Here is a 12008-nt window from a genome sequence, read left to right as displayed (position 1 = left end):
TAATTCCCATAGTACGACTAACTCTAATCGCCAAAATCAAAATACAAATCAAAACTCAAAATTCTGCAACTATTGCAAACATAAAGGACATATGATTTCAGAATGTCGAAAACGACAATATAATAATAACAAAAATCAATCAAGTTCACACAATTTACCTTCCACATCATCTTCATCAAATTCGGTAAATTTAAACGCCAAAATGTCCGCAATCAGTGTCGCGTTGTTGGACATCCCACATTACTAAAAAGCGATACGCATTCAAGAAATCATAATTTCAAAAAATCAAATCAAATTCGTATGCAGAATATCGACAGAGAATTTTTAAATAAACAATCCTCTTTTCATATTGATTTATCCAAGTCAAATCTTACATTTGTAAATCTTCCTCATTTCAACAATCAAAAACAAATAATCAATTTCAAATTTCTTGTTGACACTGGTGCAAATGTCTCTCTGATAAAAACCGATAAGTTGAAGACAACATCATTAAATTATAATCCTAATGATACCACCATGATAACTGGTATTGACTCTAATAATGCAATTTTAACTGCAGGCAGTGTTTCCTTAGAACCTCATTTCGAGAATCACGATTTAAAGATCAAATTCCAAATTGTCCAAGGTGATAACGCTATTCCTTACGATGGTATTATCGGTAACGATTTCCTAACCGAACAAGAAGCAGTAATTGATTTGAGTAATTCTGAATTAAAATTAAAATCTTTGCCATTCCCACTAAAACTGTATCCGCATTGTTCCAATTCGATCAACTCTTCCGTACCAACAATTTTAAAACCGCGTTCTGAAACTGTTATTGAAGTCAATATAGTTAACGAAGGAAATTTAAATGTTGGACTCTCACCGGAAATTAAAGTTCACGATGGTGTTTTTTTGGCAAAAGCTATCCTATTTGTAAACAAAGACAAGAAAGCTTTAACAACAATAGTTAACACTACAGACAAATTTGTAAAAATAAATCATATAAATTTACTTCTGGAAGAATTCAGTGAGGACCGCAGTAACATTTTTCTTAACACATCCGAGTCAAATATCACGAATCAAAAACAATACATTAAAGCAAGATTGGAAACTCTTGATGCCAATCTTCGACTTGAGCACTTAAACGACGAAGAAAAACAATCTGTAATTAAAATCTGTCACAACTATAACGATATTTTTCAACTACCAGGAGATCATTTAACGCACACAGATGCAATTCGTCATAAAATCATTACAACAAATTCAGAACCAATCAGTTCAAAAATCTATCGCTTTCCAAAAGTACATCAAGTAGAATTATCTAACCAAATTGATAAAATGCTCGATCAAAAGATTATAGAACCCTCAACTTCACCATTCAACGCACCACTATGGATCGTCCCCAAAAAGGTAGATAGCTCTGGTAAACCAAAGTGGCGCATTGTTGTGGATTATCGCAAATTAAATTCAGTTACAGTCGGTGATTCATTTCCAATTCCTAACATCGAAGAAATTTTGGATCAATTAGGTCATTCATGTTATTTTTCAACTCTTGATTTAGCTAATGGGTTTCATCAGATCAAAATGGATGAAAACGATGCTTATAAGACAGCATTCTCGACACACACTGGACATTATCAATTCACTCGTATGCCATTCGGTTTGAAAAATGCTCCATCAACATTCCAAAGAATGATGAATACAGTTTTAACCGGATTACAAGGCTCACAGTGTTTTGTGTACCTTGATGATATTGTCATTTATGCTTCATCAATTGAACAGCACGAACAAAAACTAAAGGCTATATTCAAGAGACTTCGCGAAAATAATTTAAAGCTTCAACCCGACAAATGCGAGTTCATGAAAAAAGAAATAACATATCTAGGACATATTATATCTGCAGAAGGTGTGAAACCTGACCCTATGAAAATTCAAGCTGTTACTAAATTTCCCATTCCGACCAAAGTTCAAAATGTTAAACAATTTCTGGGCCTAGCAGGTTATTATCGGAAATTTATTAAAAATTTCGCAAAAATTGCTAAACCACTCACAAAACTTTTAAAGAAAAATCATCCATTTGAATGGAAAGAAGAACAACAAAAATCATTCGATCAATTGAAACAAATACTAACAACAGAACCCATACTTCAGTATCCAGACTTTGAGAAAACTTTCATCGTAACAACCGATAGAACAAAAGTCAGGACTTTTTTATCAAGATTTAGGCCAAATTCGCATAAGCAACGACCATTTCACTCTTCTCACTTTCAAAAACATTTCATTTCTCTCTAACAAACTCGCTTATATCCATTTAATTTTTAACAACTCTCAAAATCTATGCGAAACAATCACATCGATCAAATTCCCTTCAGCTTACTGCGTTAACTCAATTCGAATTATGAAAAATCAAATCAAACATTTGCTAGAAAAATCAGATACAATCAGACATCTAGTCGGACACACTCTAACGAATAAATTTAATAGACAACGCCGTGGATTAATTAACGGAGCATCAACAGTTTTAAAATTTCTTTTTGGTACCCCCGATGCAACGGATGCTCAAAGATATGATAATGCTATAAAGTCACTAGCAAACAACGAAAAACAAACAGCGATTCTCATGCAACAACAAATTCGAATCATGTCTTCCACAATCGACAATTATAATAAATCAGTTACTACCCTCAAAGCGAACGAAGAAAACATTAATAATAATTTTAGAAAATTTCAACAATTTTCAAATAATGTCTTAGATCGAGTTACTCAGTTAGAACAACTAGACTCTATCACAAAACATTTCGATCTCTTAAACGAAATCATAGTAGAACTTAGTAATGAGTACGATTCCCTCATAACGTCAATAATGTTTGCTAAACTAAACATCATATATCCAAAGGTAATCAATCCTCAAGACCTATGGTCAGAACTTTCAACTATAAAAATTAGTACAGATTTTATTTTTCCAGTCACTTTGAATGACTATAGTGATATCTACAAACTATATTCACTGTGTAAACTTAATGCAATTTATAACAACGAATTATTAATCTTTTCTCTCAAAATTCCATTAGTTAATCATAAAAATTATAATCTTTTTAAAGTCATCCCTCTACCTATTCAACATTACAACTCTAACATATATTCCTTTATAACGCCTTCCTATCCTTACTTGACTATCAGCATAGATAAAGACGAATTCGCTGGATTGAAAGATCTTTCCAACTGCCAACCACTGGAAGAAAGGATAACACTATGTTCTGATGTTATGACCACCTCAAATCCAAGTTGTGAAGTTACACCTAAAGTAGAACATTCGAATGAAGTACCAACAAATTGTCATCTCAACGTAATTAAAGCACAATTCGAAGTTTATCACAAAATTGGACCCAACGAATGGTTGTACATTGTTTCGAAGCCAACGAGCCTCACCATCAACTGCAAATTCGATAAACAGGACTCTACGGACAAAACCATAGAAAACGTCGGAATAATTCGATTAAGCACAGGTTGTGTAGGTCGCACTATGTCTTCATCCCTTAAACCAAGTTATAACCAAACCGTCATCGTTCATCACTACATCCCTAATTTCGACATAACGAGAAATGTCAAATACCCAGGGAAAATCAAGGAGTTAAGCAGAATGGAAACCAAACCCGTGATGTTCCGAACCGTCGATTTAGACCAACTCCATGATGCCAAACATCAACTCCAGATGTTTTCAGATGTACTACAGGACCAAATCAACAAACCTATCCTAGGAACTTACGTCGACCACTCCGTGATAATATTTTCGTCGCTCATTTTCGTAATCTTTGGTGCCATGATCACTTTCATCTACAGAAACAAATTGGTGCCGAAGTGTTCAAAACGCAAAAGTGAAGTGTCAAGTTTGCAGAATACCCAAACTGTGCAGCAGACTGTTCCACAAAGTGAATTTTCGATTGAAATACCTCAACAAACTAGTAACGAAACTCATAATGTAAATTTCAGAAGCATTTAATAAGTAGTTCTCCCTTTTTTATATCTCCATGTTATCTTTATTGTTTTTTTACTTTTTATATATTTGTATTCACACATATATCAAAAAACTTAGGAGGGAGGAGTGTTATGATCCCACCGATGATTCATGGACCCATCACTGATCATTATGGCTAATTATGTATGCTTTGCATGACGAAGGTCCATGGGTCTAAGTGATAACAGAAGCTATATAATTGTACCCCCAACATCATTCAGAAATCATTCAGTATCAATCAATCATTCAGTATCAATCAATCATTCAGTATTCAGTATTCAGTATTCAGTATTCAGTATTCAGTATTCAGTATTCAGCATTCCATATTCCATATTCGATATTCAGTAGTCAGTAGTTAGTAGTTAGTCGATCACGAAGTTAGTCTGTAGAATTAAAGAATATATATATACCATCAAAAGTTTGTGTCAATCCTCTTCAAAATTCGACCGGCCCAAAAAGGAGATAAAAAGAACCATCACACAATAAACAGGTGCCAAAAGAGCCGATTTGGACATCGTTATAAATTAATTCGCTGAGGCAACAACAGGCGCACTTTTTTTATCTTGCATTAGATGCTCGAAGAATTCTGCAAACAATAAAAGGCATTCTTCCGCCTTTCTCTTCACTTAGCTTTGTACATCTCTGTGAAAATCAAATATTTTGTGTCGTCAATTTAAGTTTTTACGATTATTTCGTAATAGTTGTAACGTTGACACACAAAAGCTAAAGACCCAGCAAATTTTTGCTAGAATATTTGGAAATCGCTCCATTTCCTGCTACTGTAATTAAGATGTATCAAAGGACCGGAAGTTTTCCATACTTACAATGGGGATTTTTGCAAGCTGTCAATATTTTTCTAATGAGGGATTAAAGATTAATACACAAATGTCTTTATGTGCAAGTAGTAATAACCACGTAGCTTCAAGGAAGGGGAATAAGCAATTAGGTGAAAGGAAAGCGTACAACACTTATGGTTGTGAACTGCTTTTCCTACCAGTTGCTTTTAGAGGTCGATGCAGTTAACATTTACAGTTTATTCCTATAAAATACGTTTATTGTGATTACAATAATGGAGAAGGAAATACAGTCTGATTCCATCACTACAATTGCTATGAAACCAGAGTATCCACCATCAGAAATATATTCGTCAGAACCACCACCGGTGAGTACCATTTCATTATTTTTTACCAAGGGGGCTGAAACAGGTACCTATATTCATATACAGTTTTTTTTTTATTTGTTCGTTTTCCCCCAAATTTACAAATTTTGAAAGCGGATCACAAAAGTTTATAAAAACTGACTTGGTTATATAAAAAGCCGGTCCGGTTTAACTAGTTTTCAAAACAAAGTTTGTTTATATTAAAGATAGCCGCCTGGTAACCTAATATCTCTTTTCTATGAGTCATTTGGAAACAATAGTAAAAGTTCGGGTGTGAATGCGGATACGTGATAATTAAAATATATTCAAGGTGCGATTTTATCACAGGATTAGAAAAACAATTATGTAATTAGTGTCAGATGGTCCACATTTGGTTCGGATCTTGAACAAATCGAAAAAAAATGGTGCTACCACTTCGTGTTTCGATCAACTAAAACCATAGTCGTAGTTATTTTTTAGCTTGTGGTTTACCAGCGTCAACAAACTTTTACATAACAAATTGTAGCCTTCTAATTTTAAGCAAAAAGTGTTGTTTGTAGGAAAATTTCAGGAACCTTTCGTTGTACCGACAATTCACAAATTTTTAGTTGAAACGGTTATCAATTTGTGTAAGAGACTGTAAAATAAAATTCGATTCGTACGTGTCACAGCCTGGTACATACCTAAGCAGTTTGTTTACTCGTTAGAGCGTTTATGGCAAAATTTTATTTCTATTTGAATGGACACTACTTTTAGCAAAACCAACGTGAATATGCAAAATTTACAATTAATTTTCTAATTTTGACCTTTCAGTGCAGCTAATGAAAGTTTATTTTCTTAATTAGGATCGTTTGAGCTGTTATTACATAGGTACAATTAAATTAATTGAAATCAATTAGTCCACATTGCGTTGAACGGTTCAGAAATAAAACTAATTTGTTTTTTATGGTCATATATGAAATTTTTGTTACAGTGTTAACAAGATTATTAAAATTACTCTTTCCTTTCAAAATCTGATTTATTAGTGTACCTTAAATAACGACGTTTTGTGACATTTGTTGTGAGATTGTAGTGAACTGAAAAAGAGATAAAAAAAAACTATGTCATCGCTAATTTTAACTATAATTTCAAGGTTGTAAAAAAATACCATTAATTACAATTGCAAATAAAAAGTTATTCTATTCTTGTTCTACCTTCAAATTTCTATTTTTTTTAATCAATATTTAATTAAAAACAAAAGTGTATTAGAAAAATCAAAGTCAAATTACCTAAATAAAAAATATTTTATTTCAAATTAGAATTTTGTTTATATTAGGTGAACGGCGATGTTTTTCTCATATTCTTAAAATTTATAAGAATCCCATGTTGCCACGGCGGCGAAAATTTTAATTTGATCGTAAATCTAAAAGAATAAAAAAATTATTTTCGTTTATAAAATAAACGTTTAAAAAGTATCCAGTCTTGAAGTTTTAGAACCCACCGAATAATTAACAAAAATGAAAAATTCCAGTTACAAAAATGTGGTAATTTCAATAGCTTCTGGAGAATGCAAATTAAGCATTAATTTTATGTAAAAATCGGTTTGTACCTAATAGTTCAGAAAGTTGATTAGTAGTTATCAAGCTGATGCTTTCAATTACTTGGATTCCTTGAACATAATTTTTAATGAATAGTCACTTTTACTTCTTAGAGATGGTTACCTTTTTAAAAACTATGATTATAATAATTACGTAAAGATTTAGACCAAATCTTCTTCCATTCAAATTTATCTAAAGTTTTTGTTTTTGCATCTTCTGATGCTGTAATTCAGTTTCTTTGTGATCTAGTTTCAGTGGCACAAAAAAAATCTCACGTGATAATGAAAATGGTATGACAGCAAGATTTTAAAATAAAAAAAGTTTATTAAAAATTGTACTTTCTATGTTCGAGAGCAAGCAAAGGGTTATTTATCAGGAGTAAATTTATTATTAGTATATTAGTGAAATCGGTGAAATCGAACAATGTGCATTAATTAGGAATCAAAATCATTTCAATGGAGCGTGGTCGATGTGAACATAATTGTCTTCAATGAACAAGTGTTAAGAGTATTTGCTTAAAATCTACCGTTTCCACAAAAAAACGAAAAGAAAGTTTTAAGGAAGTTCCAAATATCCAGTCTAAATGTCTAAACCGGTAGATTAACACACTTTAAAATCCATTCAAATTAAGTTTGTTTCACTGTAATTTAATGCCGATTTTTTTCCAAAATTGAACACACAACGAATTGTTAAATTTACCACAAACATTTCGATTCCATGAAGGCCAAAACAGCACCACCTTGAATTTAATTTTTGTGAATTTCAGGCGTACCATCGCGGGCCAAGTTCGGTGGTCCAAGTAACAAAAATCATTGCTGTATCTGTGATCATTTTGGCTTTTGTCTTGGGCAGTTTTATCCTGGCTTCTGCCTACATAACGGCAAATGCTTCATGCCAACAATCAGAACATAAACTGGAAAGTTTGAGTGCAGACACCGAGACTCTCCAAGCACCTTTGGCGCCGAAAGCACTTGTGCAGGTCAGTATTTATTTAAAAATTGTGCTCCAAAGAACCGAAGAGTTATGTAACGACAATGATTGGGCTTGTATTATTTATTAAGATGTTCACCTTTAGCTACCTTTTCTATATGTTCCGGGTCAGAACAATGCAAAATTTCAAGTCATTTACATTCTTCAAGGTGGTGTCCAGTCACTGTTAAAATAATTCTCCATGTTTTTATTGGTACAGATATTTTAATCTCGGTGAATGTAAATAGGTACGCCAACGCACCTTAAAGATGCTCTCTTGAAAGTGGTGTCAGCTTGCTTACAATGCTGAACAGTCAATGCACCTTTGTAAATGATGTAAAGATCTTTTACGGAAGGTGCATCTAATATATGGTTATTTAATGTGGAATCACGACTTGGCTGTTTAAATATTCATATTTACAGAGCGGAGCCGACATTTTTGGTTGCGTTTTTAGAGTTGTCGTGTGTTGGATTTGCAAGGTTCCAGCGTTTAATGCGGATAATTTTGTTGCAATAAACGCTATTCTTGTGTCAGCACAAGAAACCTTGAAGATGTTGAAAGCAAACCTTGGTAACAACAGTGTTTCTCTTATTTACTTTAGAATATTCCTATTGAAAATGTTAAGGTAAAGCATCACTGCAAATGCAAAATCTCAACGATTTTTTGTGAGGTTTTCCTTGCAGTTAATTGTCACAGTTAGTTACTTCTTTATTAACATGAATACTCATATTTTTAGTGAAGGTCAGTTCTCTTGTCATCGTATAACCTTCATTCTTTTTTATGGTTTTATCACATAGTAGCGAAGGTAATAATTAAAGTTTGCTTGGAAGAATATTTGGGCTAAATTCATTAGGTACGATATGCGTGTGCATTTAATTGCGTTTTCCACAAATAGTTCAGAAAAAAATCTGATTCTCAGCCACAGAGGTGAAGAAACTATAATAATCTGTATTGTCACATGTACCGCTTTCACCACAGCGTTAATCGTTTATTTGCCCGATGAACTTATCGTGAACTCATCCTCTTACTTTCAAACAGAAATTGTAGACACCTACGCGAAGAGAAAATTGCGTGGTTTTTATCACAGCGGTTGGATGGGAGTCGGAAAGTTTAATCAAAATTAAAGAAAAATATGTTTCTGCGGTGTCACCTAAGAATTTTCTATTATAAAAGAATCGATTATGTAAGCCTGTCGATACTGTTACGCTAGAGAAGCAGGAAATTATTATCCACCATCAATTTTAACGTTTTCGTTGTCACATCTTTACTGAATAAATCTGTTTAGTTACTTACAGAAAAAACAGTGAATATTCCCAGTTAATTGTTTAAAATAGAAATCGACAGACTCGTGAAGTACCAGTAGATAATTACAATGTCTGCGGTGAAAGCGAAAAGTTTTACTTTTCGAATGTGGGTCATAACCAAGCGCTGTAAAATAAACATTCTAATGTGCACGACTGTATTTTTAGCCAAGACCGGACATATGCACGAAAATTTGCATAATGAGCGATGTGTTAATTGCTAAAAATGACCCAGAACGGGTTTGGAGAAGAACAAAATCTTGCTATTCGTAAAATGGGAAATTGGGGTTAGAACGAAAAAAAAGAGCACAAATATTTCGTCACAGGTTAATAATGTATTGTTTCAAAAACTGTTTATTGGTTGGACAATCAGAAAGTTTATGTAATGCGTTAGAATTTTATTGTTTTGTTAAATTCCCTTGTGAATCTTCTTCGTGACGTGTTGGATTTGTTCTTAAGCAACAACTAAAATAAACTTGCTGAAAAATAATAACAAACAAATAAATTCGATGTAGGATTGACGTAATTTCGACCGAGTCCATATCCTCATTTTGACACAAGTTCTAAATTTTCTTACGGTACAAAAATTATCCAACACAATGTTGATGTTTGAAAAGACAGAAGGCAACTAACGACATAATTAGCTCAGAACTCATCCACCTTTTTTTGTCCCGAGGCTCACAAAGTTTTTATTCATCTGATCAAGCGATTAAGCAGCCGTGGGGAAACGAATTCATGTAACAATTTTCATTTTTTTACTTTAAGATTATAAAATTCCAATGAGCATCTGAAATAAATGTATGAAGTTTTTGTTACGCCTTAATTTTTTTATTTAGCTGCGACTGAACAATAATTACGAGTCAAAAGTTTAATTAGACCCGTTTTTTTTTCAAAGCAAGGCCAAATTTTTCAACCAAACTAAATAAAATTAGTCAGCTGTAACACAATTAATTTGATTAAAGGATTTTGTATTGTTATTTTGTTGCTGCTTTGATAGTATGGAGGTGAATGACAGGTGGCTTTGAATTTTAACGGTGTTGGTAGCTGTTAAAACCGTAAAATCTAAAGAACTAATAAAATCAACTTAAATTAAAATCAAAATTTTATGGCATCGAAATATTCATTTAGATATTTTTTTAAAAGAATGTTTGTACTTATAATAATATGGGCATATTTCCGAAAATATTTACCACTCTTTAGTTGTGAATGTTCAAACTCAATAAAGAAAAATAGCTACTGATCTTAAATTTATGTAATTAATTAACAGTTCTTTCTTACTTTGAATTCTCAGGAGCCCATTCACAGAGAAGACGACTCTGAGGAAAACCAAGACAGTGATGAATCTGACAGCAGTGCTGCCAACAGTGATAACGACGTCTTAATAGAAACTCTCAAGCAAACACCGGTTTACATCAAACTAAACTTCGATGATTTAGCTTCACTCCAAAAAAACGAGAAAAACCGCATCAATTGTACAATCGACAAAAAAAGTCTTGAATCTGAAGAAAAAAGCAAAGATGGAGGCATTGTTATCGCATGTGAAAATGAAAAGGAACAAAAGTAAGTTTCATGATAAATGTTAATTTTAACAGGCTCAACTTGCAATAATTTTAGACCAACATCTCCTGAAGTCTCACAAGACGATGAAAATTTAATGCTCCACGTCGAGATGCTCCCAATCACTCGTTTATCCAGACAATTGGTTACTCATCTCCGTCCTCCCATGCTCTTCGAAATGAATGAACCCAATCCTTTCCCTCAAATGCAAGTTTTAAACCACATCGTCCAGGACATTATCGCCCAGAACATCGCTGAGGACCAAAAACCACCAAAGCCGGCTCCCAAACAAGAACCTGAAGGAATGATAACCCAGAAAATGGTCCTTCCTGGAAATGTTCTCTTCCAAGTCAACAAATCACCAGAGCAGAACTCTGTTACTATGATCGCCCACAAATACGCGAGATTTCCCGTAGAAAGGAAGATGCCAGTACCCGTCCCAGTTCAAGAATCAGAAATTTCCCCTGAAGATATGAAATTTATTGGACCTGAGTTGGATGCTATTTTGGCTGATTTGCAATCACAAGGAGGGTTGTTACAGCAAATTGGTGATGTTGCTAGAGTAGAGAAGAAAACAATGCAAAAACCTGAGGTTCCTCAACCTCAACTTCAAACTAGACCTAACATGCAAGAAATGCATGATGCTCAGCCTGAGTTTACCAATGCTGCTCCGGTGCGTCTGCCTTTCAGGGTTGCTCCGGTGGAACAGAATAGACCAATGGAGTTTTATGAAGACCTGAAACTTTAAAGTAAGAGTTGAAGTTTTGCTAATTCAACTAAATTCAAATTTGTAAAAAAAATATTTATTCTTTTATTCCAACTTTAAAATTCTGACCCAATTTGGAACAAGAGGTTCAGATAAAAAATATTATAAAGTCATGATTTCTTCCATTTGGTGAATAAATCAGTTTTTCTTTATTTTTACAAAAGTCTTTGTTTTCTAGATCTTCAAAACCATTTGCACTTCTAATTATGCTTCCACACAACCACTTCAAGAACTTAACGAGATTTTTGGTCAGTTCTTCAAAAAAGCACTTGTGTACCGCTTATTAGAGCACGCATTTTTCTATAACTGAGTACTGGATAATATTAGTGATATAATATTTGTTTAATTTCCAAGACTAAAAATAACTTCTGTATAATACGTAGGGTAGAAGAGTTGAATAATTTTGTATGATCTGTAAATAAAAATTACTTAATGAGAATGTTTATTTTTTAGGAAAAAATTGTGACAATAAATCTAAATCTACTTTAGTTGTATTATGATTATCACCTTCCTTTATTTATCCAATAAGGGTCATGTTTGCCCAACTTCGCCAGGTCACTAATTCTAACTACAAGCACATTTCTCCTTCCTTTATCTGATTTAACTGGAGTAGGTTAAATTGATTATGTCTTTGAGGAGCTTTGCATAAATTCAATTAGAACAATATTTAATCAGACATTCGTGTTCTATGTTTTGTGTCGG

At 33.2% G+C, this 12008-nt stretch overlaps 1 protein-coding gene across 1 annotated transcript; it reads left to right on the top strand.

Annotated features, from left to right (window-relative positions):
* Window positions 1-4973: 4973 nt before the first annotated feature.
* On the top strand, window positions 4974-11794 carry Msr-110 (DUF3736 domain-containing protein Msr-110). Its single transcript, XM_088029879.1, has 5 exons — window positions 4974-5159; window positions 7479-7691; window positions 10275-10543; window positions 10598-11289; window positions 11485-11794. Exons 1-4 carry the CDS (start codon window positions 5067-5069, stop codon window positions 11286-11288), a joined length of 1266 nt encoding a protein of 421 aa, XP_087886005.1. The 5' UTR covers window positions 4974-5066; the 3' UTR covers window position 11289; window positions 11485-11794.
* Window positions 11795-12008: the final 214 nt, after the last annotated feature.

This window comes from Gnatocerus cornutus, chromosome 2 (genome assembly GCF_029298725.1).
Source record: "Gnatocerus cornutus isolate USDA-ARS CGAHR chromosome 2, icGnaCorn1.1, whole genome shotgun sequence".
Classification (NCBI taxonomy): Eukaryota; Metazoa; Arthropoda; class Insecta; order Coleoptera; family Tenebrionidae; genus Gnatocerus; species Gnatocerus cornutus.
This window is presented reverse-complemented; position numbering and strand designations above follow the sequence as displayed.